Genomic DNA, 20,677 nt, shown 5'->3' on the forward strand with positions numbered 1-20,677 from the left:
AACTGGAAGAATGGCATTGGCTGAAGTGGGGAAGACAGTGAATACAACATGTTTGGAGACAAGACATATTGTGTTTGAAATGGTTATTAGAGGGGCGCATGGGTGGCTCAGTCTGTTAAGCATCCAGCTTCAGCTCAGCTCATGATCTCACAGCTCATGAGTTTGAGCCCAACTTCAGACTCTGTGCTGCAGCTTGGAGCCTGGAGCCTGCTTCAAATTCTGTGTCTCCCCTCTCTCTCTCTGCCCCTCCCCTGCTCATGCTCTGTCTCTTTCTCAAAAATAAGCTCTAAAAAACATTTTTTTAAGAAATAGCTATTAGAGGGGCTCCTGGGTGGCTTAGTCGGTTAAGCGTCCGACTTTCGCTTAAGTCATGATCTCGCGGTTCGTGGGCTCGGGCCCCGCGTCAGGCTCTGTGCTGACTGCCGGCTTAAAGCCTGGATCCTATTTCAGAGTCTGTATCTCCCGCTCTCTCTGAACCCTCCCCTGCTCACACTGTCTCTCTCTCTCCTAGAAATAAATAAAAATATTAAAAAAAAAAAAAGAAATGGCTATTAGACACCTTAATAGAGATGCCAATAATGCAGATACCAATAGGCAATTGGACATAGGAGTTTGGATTTGGGAAGAGAGGTCTGAGCCAGAGATTAAAATGTGGAAATGTCATCATGTAGATGATATTTAAAACCATGAGACTGAATGAGATCACCAAGGAAGAGTAACAAGGTCTTAGCCCAGGTGTAAGCCAACGTTAGGACGTCAAGGACTAGGGTGGCAACCAGAAAATGAGACTGTCTGTGAGTACAAAGTCTGAGAGTAGCAGGAACTCGGGAATATGAAGTGACCTGACAGAAAAAGAAGGTCTAGGAAGGAGGAAGTAGGGATTACCTGTGCCAAATGCTATGGATGAGACACGTAAGATGAGAACTCCCCATTAGATTTAGCAACCTGGGACTATTAATGTCCTTATGAAGAGCAATTTTAGTGAAATTATGGAGCCAAAATTTGATTGAAATGTGTTTAAGGCATAACAGAAGCAGAGGTATAGGAGGTAGTAAACAGGTAGTAAATATAGACTGATTTTTTCAAAAAGCTTTCCTGCAAAGTCTTGGAGCTGCAACTGGTAGAAAAAGCTGAGTCAAGATCATTTTTGGGTGTGTGTGTGTCTGTTTTAAGATTGAGAACATAACAAAAAGAAAATTTGATATAGGAGTGGGAGGATGGAGTTGTTGGAGTGAATTACTTACATTGGTGAGAAAATTACTAGGGATCTAGTGTATGGGTAGAGGGACTGGGTTTTAATAAGAGCACATGAGGCAACAGGTAGGAAAGCCAGGCGTGCGGGAGCAGCTGCTGACACACGAATAGAGGTGGTGGAGGGCTTCTTCAGAATGCTTCAATTTTCAGCGAAGGAAGTGAGAAGCAACATCATCAGTGGAGAATTGGGAATGCAGAAGGAGGTGATAGGGGAGTTGAGGAGTGGAAAAATGTGAAAAAGAAATCTAGGAGAATGGGAAGGTGAACAGTAAGGAAGCCCTGAGTGTGTCCTGGAGGTTTGTGATCATGGATTTGAAGTTAGACCTGTCAGTGTGGTTTTGCACTTTTCTCCAAACATGTTCAGTGGCACAATATAGAAAAAGAGTAGGTGGAGATATGGATTTTATCAGGGTTGTGGTAAAAAGCAAATGTCATAGGGTGGTGAAGCAAGAATGAGGAGCAGGAGTCAAAGGTTTGTGCAGGGCAGTGATTACAGTGATGGACAGTGGCATTTATTTAAACTGGCTACAGCTGTGCCAAAGTATTGATTAATGGATCGGCGTCAACTAAGGAACATCTAATTACGTCTCACAGGCTTGTCTTCCATCCCACCTTGAGAGTTGTACAATAAAAAATGTTATTAGGGCAAAAAAATTATAGTCAGGGTGATAAAAATTAATACCAACAAGTACATATGATGTATACCCTTGTACTAGAATCCACTCCACTAGTACAGTGTAGAAATTGATACATATGCATTAGAAAGTCATCAAATACATTATGTATCAGGAAATAAACAGGCACAAGGATAAGATCATTATATAATCCATGTCTCTTAGTCTGTATTTGATTGTATACCATGTGGGAGAATGTGGATAGCAAGATTATATATCAAGCAATATGAGATACTTGGAGGTACTGTAGTAAAATCCAGAAATAAAAAATTATGGCATAATGCATTCATGAAGGCAATACTGTTCATTTTTTCAACCCAAAGTAATTCTTTTTGTAAAATTTCTCATGTATTGCTGTTTGCTTCCTTTTATTACTGTCTTCAATGTTTACTTAATAAATCTTTATTGAGTATGTGCCATAAATATTATACTTTCCTAAGAACTACAAAGCTTATAAAATGGAACGGTCATGGTCCCCACCCAAGGGGGCTTATGGTCTAGTTGTTGAAATCAGGTCTACTCACACATATCTAAAAAACATGGCGAGGCATGCCTGGGTGGCTCAGTCGGTTGAGCATCCAGCTCTTGTTTTCAGCTCAGCTCATGATCTCAAGGTCATGGGATCAAGTCCCATGTCAGGCTCTGCCATGCCAGCACAGAGCCTGCTTGGGATTCTCTCTCTCTCTCTCTCTCTCTCTCTCTGCCCCTCCCATGTTTATCCTCTGTCTCTGTCTCTGTCTCTCTTTGAAAATAAATAAACTTAAAAAAACGTTTTAGAAAACGTGAGGAGAGAGTGTAGGTACAGAAAAGTTAAAAAAAATGGTAAGAAGCCAGCTGAAAAGAATATAACATTTTCTTTAAAAGCTAAGTATGTGCTTACCATATGACCATTAATGCAGTCTAGGGTATTAGTCCCAAAGAAATGAACACAAAATCTACACACCGACACACAAATGTTATAGTAGCTTTATTCATGATGGTCAAAAATTGTACACAACTCAAATGCCCTTCAATGAGTGAATGCTTAAACAAACTGAGGTACATCCATACCGTAGAATGCTATTCAGCAATGAAAGAATGAACTATTGACACACATAGTCTGGATTGATGCCAATGGAATTATGTTGAGTGAAAAAGCTAACCTCTAAAGGTTTCATACAGTATGATTCCATTACCATTCTTGAATTGACAAAATCATAAACATTTAGAACAGTTTAATGGGTACCAAGAGTTAGAGACTGAGAACAGGGATAGGGAAGGAGCCAGGTGGCTATGGGTAGTTCGAGGGATACTTGAGATCAAACTATGCTGTGCCTCATCTATGGTGGTGGTTACATAAATCCATATGTGATAAAATTACAGAATTAAATACACACATACCCACATAACTGCATGTTTTGGAAACTGGGGAAATCTGAATAAGGCTGATGGATGGTCAATGTCAACTTTGTGATATTATATTATAGCTAAGCAAGATGTTTACCATTGTGGGAAACTAGGTAGGTGATACACAGGATCTCTCTGTATTATATTTTACAACTATATGTGAATCTATGATTATCTGAAAAAATTTTTCAAGTGTATTTTTTAGATGGTAAGGATTTCAGAAAAGAGGATGTTATATTCACTTGAGGGAGTCAAGGAAGGCTTCCAGGAGAAGTCATCACTAAACAAGAAATCAGCCCATTCTATTATTCTAATTATCTCTTCATTTCAAAAACGTCTATTCAAGCTATTATGATCAAGTGCCAATTGTTTAAAACAAGATTGTAGTTTAATTACATTAATAGTTACAATAGCTGCCATTTCTTGAGCACCTACTATGTTCCAAGAACTCTACTAAGCACTTTCAAATCTTACCTCATTTTAATATCTACAATCAAGTATTTGAGGTAAATATTGTTATCCCTGTCTTATAAGTGAGTATATTGAGGTTTAGAGTGTTTAATCACCTGGCTTAAATCACACAGTTAATGTAAAATCTGGATTACTTCTTAAAGTCAATGTGTAAACAATAATACAGCTGTGTTTTCTGCATAATAAAAATATAGAGCAACACTTATTGAAAGACTATGACATACAGAGTACTTTCCTAGGTACTGTGGGAAGAGAGATAAAAGATATAAAAAGAACTCCCTACCACTTGTACAATTAATAAATATTATTCCAGTTATGGTTTCTTAACTTTCTCCAATGGCATAGTTAAAATAGACATGGTCAAAAATGCTGAAACCCTCTATATGTTATCTTTCAAAAGAAGTTATTTTAAAAGTATGACATCATATTACCTATTTTTCTGTGCACTTAAAGTTTGAACTACTACTCATATTTTCACTGTGACCCAACCTCTGTTTGTCTAATTTTGTAAAAGAAAGTATAAAAAGTATTTCTCTGAGGCCTGTGGTGCCATTAACATTAAACTTCTAACATTTCTCCTTAATTTAAATCTCTTCCAGTTGGCTTGGAGAAGAAATGCCTCACATCACACGTTATAAATTCTTAGTTTGGAAACTCACCTCTAGAAGTCTGGGAAATATTAATCATGATGTCAATTTACATGTACTCATTTATAAATCAAATGCCTTCAAAGAGAGGACTTGTATTCTTTTGGTTTTATAAGACCCTCAAACAGAGTTTCTACTACCATGTTTACCACTTGAAGATCCAGACATCTTTTTCTATCTTCCCACAGCTTGCAGGCGCCATCTAGAGGCCCAACTACGGAAGGTACTGAAACAGGGAGATCAATTTTGAATGAAACACTGAGAGTAATTTAGTTTGAAATGTACTTAAATCTTTGTTTAAAACTCATCACTCGCCTCAAATTTTATTTTTTTCAGAATATTAAATGAAACAAAAATAATTTGTGCAAAATATCAAACACTGTCAATTCATGTCAGTTTTCAGCTTATTTCAGCCAAGTGCCTAAATTTTACCAGTTCACATGCTAACACTATTTGGGTCAGTAGAAGTCGCATTTTTCCTACTGATGGTGGTTTTCAAACTGGTTATGGCCCAATAGAGAATTTGGGTGACTAGCTGTATACAAGGAGGTAAGGGTAATGAAAAGTTTAGTGAAATTTCACCATTGACACGGCATGAGTTCTAACTTCATAATGGCAGATCACTTGTGTGTTATGTCTCTCACAGCTTAGTAAATTACCGAAAGTAGAATTCTGAAAATGGCTGGCACTTGGCTTTTATTTTTCGGTTTTGTATGGAAGTAGTTGGCAATTCAGTGCCATTCTAGACAGAGAAGGGAGGCTGTTTCCAGGATGACCTCCTGGGATATCTTCCATCCAAGCCCAGAGAAGTCTGAGGCCAGGGGCCCAAGCACGGGCTGGGAAAGCAGGTAGCAGGCAAAGATGTGTAATCATCTCAAAATGGAGGTCTGACCTCCGTTTGTGTGACTACAACTATCCACTAACACCTGGGCCTGATTCCCCTCAAGGCTTTGTAGCTGGAAAAGCTTTAAACACATGACACAAGCACTTTGTGAGAGTCCCATTTCATTAAATACTGATTCTCTCTTCATTCTCTTTTATTCAACCACAAACAAATCTTAATACATAAGGTATACTGGTTGTTCTCAATTTTCATAACCTCAGATTTTAAAAGAATTTGCAGTGGTGATGTTTAAAAGAATTGAGTAGTGGTATTTTTCCATCTTCCCCTTCTTCATGGACTATCATCATATCAAGTAAATGGATGATGTTTTCGTTACAGTATATTGATATCTTCAGCAGTGCAAGGTTAAATAAATGTTATTTGCTTTCACTTAGCACAAGTACATTATATAGAGTCTGTATAATTATTGTAGGCCACAGGAAAACACAATTGTCCCCACATTTATCACCCTAGTTGTTAGCTAGAAATGAAAATAAAACTGTATCTTAGTTTCTCTGTATTTCCTTAACTTAATTCCCATTCTTTCTCCATCATTAAGTATTTGGTATTCTGCTTTCTGTTTGGCTGACCTGTCATCATGAATATGATCATTTTCCTCATTCCTTTAAGGAGAAAACTCCTAATACTTTTTTGTACATAAAAATAGAATTCTTTCCTTTTTAACGTTTCCTTTCACCCTTTGTCCTGCACCTTGAAAACAGGTTTACTAAGATGAGAGAAGCTGGGGAAATGAAAGAAGGAATCGCTTCCAATTGTATATATGCATAAGAAATGTACATCAACAAGCCAAAATTTCGATGAGAATATTTCTAGAAAACAAGTGAATGCACATTGGGACAGAATCTATCTGGCAGAAGCAGGACGCTCAGTGTGGAGCAGCGCTAGCAAGGAAATACATGCACCAAACAAACGGATTAGTTAGATGGGTCAGATCCGAGCGACCTGCGAGACTTCTGCCATTCTGCATCTTTGAGAACAGCCTAGACACAAAAATGTGTTCCATTCTACTAGACTTTTCTCTCTTAGATACCAGTTTTGGAATGGATCCAGTCCCGGAAAGCAGTCACTCTCGTATAAACACCAGGCTTATTAGGTTGCCCACATTCATCTCCCCAGCTCACTATTCCAGCAAGATACCAGATATCTCTCGCATCTGGACTAACCAGTGGTCCTCCGGAGTCACCCTACAGGAGAAGAGAGAGATTGGTGATTAATAATTCAGTTCATTAAAGCGGTTTTTGTTATTTTTCTAACTTGAATTTAATGAAAGGGGCAGTTTTCAAAACTCAGTGCGCTCAGATGCAGAAGTGATGCCCTGTGTCAGTAATTCACATAAGGGAGGAGATCCAGCACCTGCAGCACTGGCTTAGATTCAGAGGTCGGTGCACTGAGATTAAAGGTGCCATCACTTTGGAGAAGAGAACTCTTATCTGGTACATCTGAGAAAATAATTCCTCATATTCTTTATCTGTGTGACATAGCTCCCAAAAGAAGGGTGAAGAGTCTATTACTGATATAAGGACAGACACTAGAGTCGGACACCTGGGTTTAAATCTCAAGTCTGGCTCTTCCAGCTGGTTAAGACCTTTAATTTACATATTTGTAAGGCTCCTAATAATACCTACCTCTGATGATAATTTTGAAGATTATACAAGACAGTAAATATAAAGTGCTTAGCATAGAGCCTGGCATAAAACAGAACTTAGTAAATACATATTTAAAACCACTAATTCCAACTGTTTATGCCTTGTGAACTCCTGAGGGATGTTTCTTTATACAGCTCAGAAAAACAAGGTACAGGCTGATTTTTCCTCAAAATCCTAGGGTCTTTAGTACCGACCAGCCATTAAGTGTTCAGCGCTCTATGGAGCTCTTAATTAACATATTACCTTACTAACTCATGTTAATTCTGACAACAAAATATGGAGTGAGGTTTCATTTTCTCCATTTTTACAATAGGGAAATCAAAACTCTGAGAAATTAAGTAATTTGCCTGATGACACATGTATTCAGTGGAGAACTGAATTTGAATCCAGAGTGCTCTAATCCAGACATTCAGCTTTTCCCCTCTGCATTATATTAACTTCTTTCTGCATTTTCTTTTGTTTATGTAAAAACATTAACTAATACTAATAATGACTGAAATTGGAATATGTTGTAATTTTTAAATCAAGTTACCAGTAAGTGTTAATCTATAGCCTCGTATGCAGTAGGAGATATAAAAAGAGTGTAAACACAGGTAGCATACAGATAAAACATTTTGGTAATTGAAACCCAAGCCTATATGAAGGTAGAGAAGATTAGGATGAAGAAATAGAAGATTCAAGAGACAACAAAATGTAAATCTGCTTAAGAGACAAGAAGAAATGAGTCTGAGAATAAAGCAATGGAAGGAAAAAGATAGCAGGATAGCTAACAGCCTTACAAGGTGCATCAGGTGATGTCCACCAGCAGGTATCAAAAAGGGAAAGATACGGGGCTCCTGGGTGGCTCAGTCAGTTAAGCGTCTAACTTTGGCTCAGGTCATGATCTCATGGTTTGTGAGTTTGAGCCCCATATCTCGCTCTGGGCTGACAGCCCAGAGCCTGGAGCCTGCTTCAGATTCTGTGTCTCCCTCTCTCTCTGCCCTTCTCCCACTCACACTCCGTCTCTGTCATTCTCAAAAATAAATAAACATTAAAAAAATTTTTTTAAAGAGAAAGATAGTCTGTCCTGCTGAAACTAATTAGCTCACACATGACTGGTGAATTGGGGAATTATGTCATTATAAGATGGAAATTGTGATGATTTATACATGTTTTGTCTTGGGCAGAGAAGCCAGAATAATGGAAGTAAAATTATGACATTCAGAAAAAGAGAAAAAGGCTCTCAACTGAGCTGTTGCACAGGTAGAAGTGTTTGGGGCTCTATTTAAGAAAATATTTTAATATTTATATATTCAATACTAATATGTATATATTATTTATATATTTAAATATTAAATATTTAAGAAAATATTTTAAAAGTGTCTGTGCTCTGGACTCCCTCTGCCAGAGAAATACCACAGCCTCACTTAGTTCATGCATCCTGGCAGGTTGCACTTTCTCCTTGGCTCAGGAATACTCTCTCATGTTCATTGTCTCGGCCCCAGCAAGCTCATACTTCCACTCTGTTGTTTCTGTGCATTTTTATCAAACCCTAAGTTGGTGCCAGCCCCACTGTGCATTCTGACTGTCCACACTGTCCAAGTTATTTTTCAAGGCAAAATTTTGCTTGTATTGTTAATTCTCTGGTTACAAAGTTGTCTAGCCTCTGAAGGGTCTGTTGCTCTGTCTCTAGTCCTATATTCCCCATACGTCCTGTTATTTTTAATGAGAGGTTTAGTGAGAACAGAACAGGAAGTTTATTCAGGAATGTACATATCATAACAGAAACTTCTGAAACTAGAAGAGCCAAACCAGGAAGCAATTTTAGTGGTTAAGAGATGAAAGAGTGAAGGAATAGACTAGGATGTTAAAGAGAAAGAATGGGGACAGCGATAAATTTGGAAGATATGGTAAAGGGGGGAAATATCTCCTAAGTCTTAATTGATTGTATGTGAAAAAGATATAAAAGTAAAAGAGACTTCAAGAATAATAAAACCCAATAAAATAAAGAAGAAACTTGAAAATGGAAAAACAGATACAGGCATTTGCTTATTTTTTTATACTTTATTGTACTTTACAGATTCTGCATTTTTTTACAAATAGGAGGTTTATGGCAATCCTTTGTTAGGAAGTTTTTCCATTTTGTGTCTCTGTGTCACAGTTTGGTAATTCTCATAATACTTCAAACTTGTTCATTATTATCATATTTATTATGGTGAACTGTGGTCAGTGACCTTTGATATTACTGTTGTAATTGTTTTGGGGTGCTATAAACTGTGTCCATATTAGAGGGGAAACTTAATAAATATTGTGTGTGTTCTGACTGCTCCACCAACCAGCTGTTTGCCTCTCTTTCTCTCTCTCTCTTTCTCTCTCTCTCTCTCTCTCCTCTCAGGCCTGCCTATTCCCAAAGACATAACAATATTGAAATTAGTCCAATTAATAACCCTACAATGGCCAAAGAGTTCAAGTGAAAGTTGCATATCTCTCACTTTTTTATTGTTTAAATGTTTATTTATTTAGTTGGAGAGAGCATGATCTGGGGAGGGAAAAAGAGAGAGGAAGACAGAGAATCCCAAGTAGGCTCCATACTGTCAGCACAGAGCTGGACGCCCAGCTGAATCTCATGAGATAATGACCTGAGCCCAAATCAAGAGTCAGACGCTTAATCAACTGAACCACCCACATGCACTGCATGTCTTTCACTTTAAGCCAAAAGCTAGAAATGATTAAGCTTAGTGAAGAAGGCATGTCAAAGGCTGAGACAGGCTGAAAGCTAGGCCTCTTGCATCAAACACCCAAGTTGTGAACACAAAGGAAAATTTCTTGAAGGAAATAAAAATGGCTACTCCAGTAAACACACAAATGATAAGGAAACAAAACAGCCTTATTGTTGATATAGAATAAGTTTTAGTGGTCTGGATAGAAGATTAAACAAGTCACAACATTCCCTTAAGTCAATGCAAGACCCTACCTCTCTTCAATTCTGGAAGGTTACAAGAGGTGAGGAAGCTGCATGAGATAAGGTTGAAGCTAACAGAGATTTATTCATGAGGTTTAAGGAAAGAAGTTGTCACGATAACATCAAAGTGCAAGGTGACAAAGTAGATACTGATATAGAAACTGCGCCAAGTTATCCGGAAGAACTAAGATAATTAATGAAGACTGCTTCACTAAACAAACAGATTTTCAGTGTACATGAAACAGCCTTCTATCAGAGAAAGATCCTAAGACTTCCATAGTTAAAGAGAAGTCAATGCCTGGCTTCAAATCTTCAAAGGACAGGCTGACTCTCTTGTTACAGATTTAATGCAGCTTGTGACTTTCAGTTGAAGCCAATCCTCGTATACCATTCTGAAAAATCCTAGGAACCTTAAGAATTATTATAGATCTACTCTTCCTGTGCTCTAGAAATGGAACAACAAAGCCTGGATGACAGCACATGTTTACAGCATATTTTACAGAATATTTTAAGTCCACTGTCAAGAAGTACTGCTCAAAAAAAATATTTCTTTTAAAATATTACTGTTCATTGACAGTATATCTGGCTCCCCAAGAGCTCTGAAGACACAACAAGATTAATGTTGTTTTCAGGGATCCTGGGTGGCTCGGTTAAGCATCCAACTTCAGCTCGGGGCATGATATCGCAGTTTGTGAGTTCAAGCCCCCACATTGGGCTCTGTGCTGAGAGCTCGAAGCTTGGAGCCTGCTTTGGATTCTGTGTCTCCCTCTTTCTCTGTCCCTCCCCTACTTGTGCTTTGTGCCTCTTTCTGTCTTTCAAAAATAAGTAAACATTAAAAAAAAAGATTAATGTTGTTTTCATGCCTACTTAACATAACACCCATTCTGAAACCCATGGGCCAAAGACTAATTTTGACTTTCAGGTATTACTTTTTTAAGAAATACATTTGGTAAGGTTATAGCTGCCATAAATAGTGATTCCTCTGCTGGATCTGGGTGAAGTAAATTAAAGATATTCTGGGAAGAATTTACCATTCTAGATGCCTTTAAGAACATTCAGGAATATTGGCAGTAAATGGAATTTGGAAGAAATTGATACCAACCCCCATGGATGACTTTAGGGTGTGAGACTTCAATAGAGGAATCATATCAGATGTGATGGAAATAACAAGAGAACAAGAATTAAAAGTGGAGCCTGAAAATGTGACTGAATTGCTGTAATCTCATGATAAAACTCTAATGGATAAGAAATTGCTTCTTATGGATGAGCAAAGAAAGTTTCTTGAGAAGGAATCTCCTGGTGAAGATGTTGTGAAGATTGTTGTAATGACAAGGGATTAGAATATTATATAAATTTAGTTGATAAAAAAGTGACAGAGTTTGAAAGGATTGATCCCAATTTGAAAGAAGTTCTATTGTGGATAAAATGCTATCAAACAGCATCACATGCTATAGAGAAATCATTCATGAAAGGAATAGTCCATCTATGTGGCAAACTTAATTGTTATCTTACTTTAAGAAATTGCCTCAGACACCTCAACCTTCAGCAACCACTACCCTTATCAGTAATCAGCCATCAACATTGAGGAAAGAACCCCCCACCGACCAGCAAAAAGATTATAACTCACTGAAAGCTCAGATGATGATTAGCAAGTTTTAGCAATACAGTATTTTTAAATTATGGTAGATACATTGGTTTTTTTAGAATGTTATTGCATACATACAAAATTATGTTTCAGGAATGAATAAAAAAATTAAGAATTTCACAGACAGAAAATCTGAGGGAATTTGCCATCAGTAGATTTACATTAAAAAAAAAATGTCTAATGGAAGTTCCTAAAACATAAAAGGAATAATAAAAAATAATCTTAGAAAACCAGGAAGGAATAAAGAATAAAACTATGAATAAATATACTTTCCTTCTCCTCTTGAGTTTCTAAGTTATGTTTGGAACTTAAGGAAAAACATTATCTAATGTTGTTCTCAATGTATGTAGAGGAAATATTGAAATTTATATTTATTCATATTATCATTATAAATGGAGAAGGGTAAAGAGACTTAAGGGGAAGTAAGTTTTCTATTCTACTCTACATTCAAACCAGTAAAATCTCAACACCAGTAGACTGTGATAAGTTATGTGTATACAACTTAGAGGAACTACAAAACCTTTTCCACAGAGATAGCCTAGTCAAAAACACTGATAGAGCATGGAGGAGGGTACTTTTTGGGATGAGCACTGGCTGTTATATGGAATCCAACTTGACAATAAACTATGAAAGAAGAAAAAACAAAAACAATAATAGTTAAATCAAAATGGAATTCTTAAAAAAGCCACAGTATGATTCTATTTATATAACACTCATGGAATTACAAAATTATAGAGATGGAAAACTGATTAATGATTGGTAGATATTAGTGATGAAAGAGTGATAGAGGATTGACATCCACTATAGCAGCTGCTTTCTAGATATGTCTCCAGAGGCAAGGGAAACAAAAGCAAAAATAAACTATTGGGACCTCATCAAAATAAAAAGCTACTGTACAACAAAGGGAATAACCCACAAACCAAAATTCAACTTCCAGAATGGGAGAAGATATTTGCAAATGACATATCTGATAAAGGGTTAGTGTCTAAAATATATAAAGAACTCATAAAACCCAACACAAAAATGAATAATCCAATTAAAAATGGGCATGAATAGACATTTTTCCAAAGAAGATATACAGATGGCCAATAGTCACATGAAAAGATGCTCAACATCACTCATCATCAGGGAAACTACTCATTGTAGTTTTGATTTGAGTATCACCTCACACCTGTCACAATGACTAAAATCAATAATACAAGAAAGAACAGATGCTGGGGAGGATGTAGAGAAAGGGGAACCCTCTTGCACTGTTGGTGGAAATGTAAACTGGTGCAGCAACTCTGGAAAACCATATGGAGGTTCCTCAAAAAGTTAAAAATAGAACTGCCCTACAATACAACAACTGCTCTACTAAGTATTTACCCAAAGTTTACAAAAGTACTAATTCAAAGGGGTATATGTTCCCCTAATAGCAACATTATCTATAATAGCCAAATCATGGAAACATCCCAAATGTCCCTCGACTAGTGAATGGATAAAGAAGATGTGGTATACATACATACATACATACATACATGCATATATACAATGGAATATTACTTGGCCATAAAAAAGAATGAAATTTTGCCATTTGTAATGACATTGATGGAGCTAGAGAGTATTATGCTAAGCAAAATAAGTCAGTCAGAGAAAGACAAATACCATATGATTTCACTCAGATGTGGCATTTAAGAAACAAAACAAATGAACAAAGGGAGAAAAGAGAGAGGGAAGCAAACCAAGAAATAGACTCTTAACAATAGAGAACAAACTGATGGTTACCAGAAAGGAGGTGGGTGGGAGAATGGGTTAAATAGGTGATGAGGATTAAGGAGTGCGCTTGTAATGATGAGCTCGGGGTGTGACATGAGACTGTCGAATCACTATATTGTACACTGGAAACTAATATTGCACTATATGCTAAATAACTGGAATTTAAATAAAAACTTAAGATAAAAAAGAAAACAATAAAGAAGTAAGTGTTATTATAAAAGAGATCTTTGTGGTGATGGAAGAGTTCTCAGCTGGAGTGATGGTTACACAACTCTGCACATGTAAAAATATGCCATAGAACTAGAAGCACACATTGTACCAATGTCAACTTCCCAGCTTTTCTATTGTACTATAGGATGTGAGATGTAACATTTGGGGGAAACGAGGTGAAGAATACATGAGACCCCTCTGTCAACCTCTGTGAATTATAATGATTTCAAAATAAAAAGTGAACAAAAAATTACACAGCATACTATTGGTCAAACCACGTACCTGGCATGCATCTCTTTTTCCTTTCAAGGAGCCAGCACACAACATTCTAGGAGTGATGGCACCATTGTAAGATTGGGGTTCATTACAGGTTTTAGTGTCTATTAGATCCACCTGTACTTGCCGAAGATGATTTTGACCACTACCTAAAGGGAAAAAAGTCTTTATGTTTGTAGATATTCATGTAACCTATAAACTTTGAGAAAATCTTTCATAATTGTTGGATAAAATGGCAATTTAGGATACATGTCTTTTCAGGTACAGTAATATTTGGGAAAAGAACGATTTCCTAAATACTTTAAATGAAAATTTAGGTACTTCTGAGAGAACCTCATGTTGTTTAAGTGACTTCTTTCCCATTGTGAAACTTAGAATGTAATTTTGTAGAGAGAATAGTGGCTTTATGATTGTCTCATCTTAAGAATTAAGTATGTTAATGATTCCTAATCTCTTATGCAGTTACATCTTTAGTAAAAAAATTCAGACATATTTACTATTTCAGACACCTTACCAAGCACCATCACTACAGTAGTAATGAGGCACTTGATGGTAACCTAAAGCAATGAAGGAATCTTGTGTCTTATAAATGGCAATTTACAAATAGGACCTGACTTACTCAGGTCCATAGAACTAATGCACCAGCATATTTTGGCATAATGGCATTCCATTCTTTAAATGCCTTAGAATACCAAATTGGGTTACTATGGTTTAATTTGTCTTCAGATGCTCACCATCATTTTCCAGTGCTCCAAATCCTGTCACAAATGTCTCATCGCCTGGGTGGAACTCATGAGATGCATCAGGGAGACAAATCCTGTGTACGGCATTTGTGTAGGGAACCGGGCTAGAAAGTTCTACAACTGAAATGTCATAGTCATGTGATGGATACTTATATTTTTCATGGACAAATATCCTTCGAAGGCCTTGCTTCATCTTTGGAGGCTTAATTGTTACTCCAAAAGAAGCAGTCCATCTGGTTGGGTCCTTATACCTGAGGAAAAAGTATGAAGAGTAAATTCCACTTTACCACCCTACCAGTGGAAGGACTTAGATTACACATTTTAGGCTGCTTGTGTCAACATAAGTTTTCTTATTAATATTACAATTGCTGGGCACCTGGGTGGCTCAGTCGGTTAAGCATCCAACTTCAGCTCAGGTCATAATTTTGTGGTTCATGGGTTCAAGCCCCACTTCAGGCTCTTTGATGACAGCTCAGAACCTGGAGCCTGCTTCGGATTCTGTGTCTCCTTCTTTCTCTGCCCCTCCCCTGCTTGCACTCTGTCTCTGTCTCTCTGTCTCTCTGCCCCTCTCGCTCTCAAAGTTAAATAAAAAACCTTTAAAAAAATAAAAATAAAGTTACAGTTTCTATGTATAAAAATAAACTCTTTTCAATCTGAGAATCAGGCTCAGGAGTAAGATCTGGTAGAAATGCCACAGTGGCATGGTTTTTAGGAAATACATGCCACTCTGCATCTGAGTCGCTTACTCCAGATCCTAGGGCCTTTTGATATTTCTAGCAATAAGTGACTCCAAGAGACATACAGAAAGCGTATTTTGTACAGAATGCAGGAACTAAATGTATTCCATGTACCATCTTCTCTACCCGCAAACATATACATTTCTCTGAAAACTGAAAAGGCTACACATAGATTTAACAAAACATTACTATCCTGTATACAAAGGCATTTTTCATTGAGTTGTAAGGTCTTCATTCCTTGGAATACTTATTCAGTTGTATAATTTGTTACTACCAAATTTCTTCATACTTAATTATTTCTTGCCTTGTAGAATTTCCCCCACTGAGGTCAAATCTGCAATCCACCCAGCCCCCATCCCTGATAGATACACAGCAGGGACCTATCGCCTTTTGACATCAGGCTCACAGTCCAAAGATGCTTTTAAAATTTCTTTAAAACACCTACTTGCTTTGACAAATTATTATTATTTCTTTATCAGTGGATTATTTCTCTACATGTACTTTGATGCCATTTCCATTTCCAGACCATTAAACCTCTTACTAAGGTTTATGAGCATCCCACTCTTTGTGCTGTGTATGTTATCTTCATTTTAAATGCATCCGGTTCAAACTTTGCAAAGTATTTCCTTCCTGCCAAACACCAGTGCACTTTGCTTACCCCCAGTCATTCACAAGTTTCAGGACTTACGTTCTAAAGCAGTGAGCGGCACTCACAAGCCACGTGCTATTAATTAAAGTTGCTCCACAGCGATGCATCCCATCCCACTGCAGGCTAGCTTGCCACGGCCATTCGCCCTCCTCCACCGGTATCCCGCCAACGATCCTGAGACTCTGTCTTGAAGTTTTACTCCTTCGTGTCCCACAGCCTGCCAAAGAGAGACAAGGCCTTACTTAGCAGTTACTTCTAAGTATCAAATTGTGTTACTATCTCAATTTTTTTCATACTTTGTGCTCCAAACATTTTCTCTTGTCCTTACTTTTCCTTGAACTATAGTGGTTCATTAATTTAACAACTATTCATCTTGTAAGATTAAGTCAGTCATTACCTTCTCTAGGATGCCTTCTCTAACAATTCCTCTGTCTCCAAACTGGATTAGTTATGGCTTTTTTCATACTTCTACCATCATCACCATCTCTCTCTATGTGTGTGTGTATATATATACATATATATGTATATATGTCTGTGTATATATACATGTATATATGCTAGCATACTTACCAGTACTAATTATATATATAATTAGTTATCATATATAAACTAATTATACATATTATTTATATATAAACATTGTTTATAACAGGGTTTATTATATATACTAGTTATATATATATAGATACACTAATGATATATACACTAATTTTATACGTATACATGTATAATATTATATATGTGTATATATATTATTTATACAAGGTTTTCTCAGCCTTGGCTTTATTGATGTTTTTGAGATGCATAATTCTTCATTGTAGAAGGCTATCCTATGCATGATCCGATGTTCAGAAGAATACCTGGCCTTTACATATTAGATGCCAGTAGCATCCCCCCCACACACAACCATGATATCCAAAGTCACAGTAGGGCATGATCCCATGGGGGTCAAAATTGCTCTTGCCTGAGACCTATTGCTTGAGAATTATGTGTTCGTGCATTAATCTCATATATCTAGTCTCATTAGAGTAAGAGCTGCTTTATGCAGGGTTTATATTCCATCCATTTTATATTTCTGTTACTTAATACACCACTAGCACACAACAGTCTCACAATAAATATTGGTGGCAAGAATACATGCCATTTGCATAACAGGATTATTCTTTGGCTTCATGTTTAGTCAAGTTTGTGAACTAAATGATAGTCTAAGCTGGTAAGTAGCACATTTCCTTCCATAGTTTAAGATAAATATATTTTGTACTAACTCCATAATTATCAAATATATCCTCTAAATCATGGTGGGGTACTCTGCTGTAGGGGAAGGGAAATACTAGGCCTAGAGTCAGTACTTTTAAAATATAGGTGGGGTGTTGGGGTGGCTCAGTTAGTTAAGCGTCCAACTCTGGATTTCAGCTCAGGTCATGATCTCACAGTTTGTGAGTGTGGGCCCCATGTCTGGCTCTGTATTGACATCATGGAGCCTGCTTGGGATTTTCTTTCTCTCTCTCTCTCTCTCTCCCTCCCTCCCTGCCTGCCTCCTTCCTTCTTTGCCCCTCCTCTGCTCATGCACTCTCTTTCCCTCAAAATAAATAAACTTTAAAAAAATACTATCTGAATCCTCAGTAATTTTATCAATATATACGCAACTTCATAGTTGCCTGAAATTTCCATAGTATGGGATTAACAATCATCACGAAGATTTTCTTTAGTGTAGAGTAACAAGTTTCTGCCTATAGCTGAAAAAGGCTAACATGCTGTTTACTTTTATATAATCTTTAGAAAACATTTGTGAGAGCATATTGTAGATATCTGCAGTCAGAACATTGAATCTTTTTTCCTCTTCTTTAACAACTGTACAATTCACTTCCACTATACCTTTGCCACAGGCACCCACATATCCACTCCAAAGTTCTTCCATTTTTTTTGCTCTTTAGTAATAAAATGTGCTTCAAAGATAAGATAAAGCACCATGAGCTGTGCACAGATAAACCAAACTTTATTCTGACCCTATAGCATCACACAAAGTAAGCCTAAATGATCCAGTGTTAACTTTTTACATTCAGGTAATGCAATTTTAAGAAATATATTACACTTACAACTATTCAGAAAGTTGTCTGTTTCTGTCTTGTTGATTTCTGAAATACACAGAAATGGTGAATAGAACAGGGCCATCAGAATTTCATAATGCCTCTGAGTGCTTCAAATAGGAAAGGCTGGTTAATTCTGTTATAAGACAGAACCTCTGGATTGTTAAAAAAAAAAAAAAGAAACAATAAAAGCAACACAGTTAGTTTAACATATGCAAAACATGTTCATTGCCTTTGGGAAAAAGGAAATCTGAACAGTGAACCTTAGTTTTTAAACTTTAGTCTAGATAACAGTCACAGAGAGAGCATCTTTATACTGTCAGTTCCTGTTCCTCTTCCCAGTAATTCTGATTCAGTAGTTTTATGATGAAACCCAGGAATCTGAGTTTCATACCAGAAAATAAGAATATTCCCCTTCTGTGGAACCATAGTTTTGATTCCTCAAATGCAATGATATTTTTACTGACCATTATTTCAGATTTTTTCCCCACTAAATTCATAGGCATAGTCCCATTTGTATAACATATGTGAATGGCAGGTCCATAAATCCATCCTCACTCTCATTTAAAAACATTATCCCTTTCTAATTTTTCTTTCTGCTGAAATTTAGAAAGACAATTTGCCCTCCTTTCAACTTTAGCCCATGGTTCCTTAGCTTATTTACTTCTCAACAATCAGGCCCTAACCCTGCCAACCAACAGATACATAAAACTTCATGCACTCAAATGTCCTGTTTCAGTAGATTTCCAATGACCAAAATTATTCTCTTTGAACATAGCAGAACAGGTGTTCTAAATGCAAAAATGTTAATGTTAATTTTTCTTTTAGTATTTAATAGTATGGATATGTCAGAAATCTATATTCTAGAAAGCTTCTTTCTGACTTTCTCCATTCTGGCCTATTTTGGGGGGAATGGCTCAAATAAAGAAGTGACTATTGAGGCGCCTGGGTGGCTCAGTCGGTTGAGCGCCCAACTTCGGCTCAGGTCATGATCTCACTGCTGTGGATTCGAGTCCTGCATCGGTCTCTGTGCTGACAGCTCAGAGCCTGGAGCCTCCTTCAGATTCTGTGTCTCCCTCTCTGTCTGCCCCTTCCCTGCTCATACTCTGTCTCTGTCTCTCAAAAAACTAAAATAAATGTTAAAAGAAAAAAAGAATCAACTATTTATTCCCTATAAATATTAAATATCATCACCACTGATCTCCCTGTTTCAAATAACCTGTTCTTCTCTATCTCAAAATCTTCCTAGAGAAATTTCTGGCTTTCCTCTTGATACTACTTAAAGGGCCATCTTAATGGGTGTACATCTACATTGGACCTTGCACTCGGTATGATCTTGCACTTGGTTTAATGCTCACCATCTTGAAATTCTTAATATTTTTTATTTTATAACTTGTGCTTTAAAAGTGAAGTCTAGAGGCACCTGGGTGGCTCAGGTGGTTAAGCATCCAACTCTTGGTTTAGGCTCAGGTCATGACCTCACTATTTGTGAGATCAAGCCCAGCATCAGGCTCTGCACTGACAGCACACAGCCTGTTTGGGATTCTCTCTCTCTCTCTCTCTGCCCCTCCCCCATCTCTCAAAATAAACAAATAAACTTAAAAATAAAAATCAATAAAAGTGAAGCCTGAAGAACAATGGGGCATGACATGCGCAGAGGAGATACACACAATATATGTGTCCATGGGTTCTTGGCACCCCATTCACATATATCATTTGTGATACCCAATGAACTCAGAATTCCAGTGGATCCACACGTTCAGCAGACTCAAAGTGAGTACAAGACAAGTGTCTGATGCTTACCACTAAGGAACCAGGAAGCAGTGACAGTCCCAGGAGGCCATGTTTTCTGTTTAAGGCAGGACTTGCTTAGAACATAGAAAGAAGGCAATAGCATTCTACTAGACACAAACCTCCCAAGGCCCCTATTATATTCTTTCTTCTTCCCATTACCTTTCTATATTAGCCAACAGCTTCTGCTGAAGGTAATGACATAACAGAGCTTTTCAGGTCTTTCTTACTTAAGCTGAAGGTAGAGAACATTGGTAAGATGTGCACACATCAAGAAGGGAAAAAGCTGTCAAGCTAGCCTTGTATAGTGTTTCTATTGATCTGATTAGAGCCAAATTCATGCATGTGTGAGCTATGAAATACTCTTGTATAATTTTCATAATTCCACATACTTAAATGCTTTTACATTTACATTTGAAATTGATATTTTACAATATGAAAATGAACGATACAATGCAATGTAATAATTTAAAATTTATTTTTTTCACATAGAATGATGAGTTAAGAGAGATTACAGAAGAAAAAGTTTTATATGTTAATACTCTTAGTGATAATTTTTTGTTGTTCTATGAAAAGAGTCCACCGTTTTGCACTAGGCTCCATAAATTATGTGGCCGGTCCTAACTACCCAAGCCTCTCTTCCTAAGCAAGTAGGGTAGGTGACCATTAGGTCATGCTGCTAGTTAGGTCTATCAGCTTTTCTGTTAGCTCCTTATGTTCATACTTTCTATTTGTTCTGTCTTCTCTATTTTCTAATGTTGCCATATACAATACTGTGTCCACTAGCCACATGTGCATAGTAGCTCTTGAAATGAGGCTAGTCTAAACTGAAACGTGCTTAAATACAAAATATACAATAGA

General features: G+C 37.1%; 1 protein-coding gene across 1 annotated transcript in view; it reads right to left on the reverse strand.

Moving 5' to 3' along the window:
- Positions 1 to 2,913: 2,913 nt before the first annotated feature.
- LOC144220466 (transmembrane protease serine 11E-like) overlaps positions 2,914 to 20,677 on the reverse strand; it is a 30,698-nt gene continuing 12,934 nt past the window's right edge. Inside the window, exons 6-10 of the mRNA XM_077750700.1 lie at positions 18,035 to 18,073; positions 15,978 to 16,155; positions 14,544 to 14,803; positions 13,816 to 13,958; positions 2,914 to 6,520 (exon numbers count right to left, since the gene is read on the reverse strand). Coding sequence (XP_077606826.1) covers positions 6,359 to 6,520; positions 13,816 to 13,958; positions 14,544 to 14,803; positions 15,978 to 16,155; positions 18,035 to 18,073 — 782 coding nt within the window. The 3' untranslated portion in view covers positions 2,914 to 6,358. The remainder of the gene's footprint in view (positions 6,521 to 13,815; positions 13,959 to 14,543; positions 14,804 to 15,977; positions 16,156 to 18,034; positions 18,074 to 20,677) is intronic.

Source organism: Crocuta crocuta, unplaced genomic scaffold, assembly GCF_008692635.1.
Source record: "Crocuta crocuta isolate KB4526 unplaced genomic scaffold, BGI_CrCroc_1.0 scaffold1, whole genome shotgun sequence".
In the NCBI taxonomy this organism is placed as follows: Eukaryota; Metazoa; Chordata; class Mammalia; order Carnivora; family Hyaenidae; genus Crocuta; species Crocuta crocuta.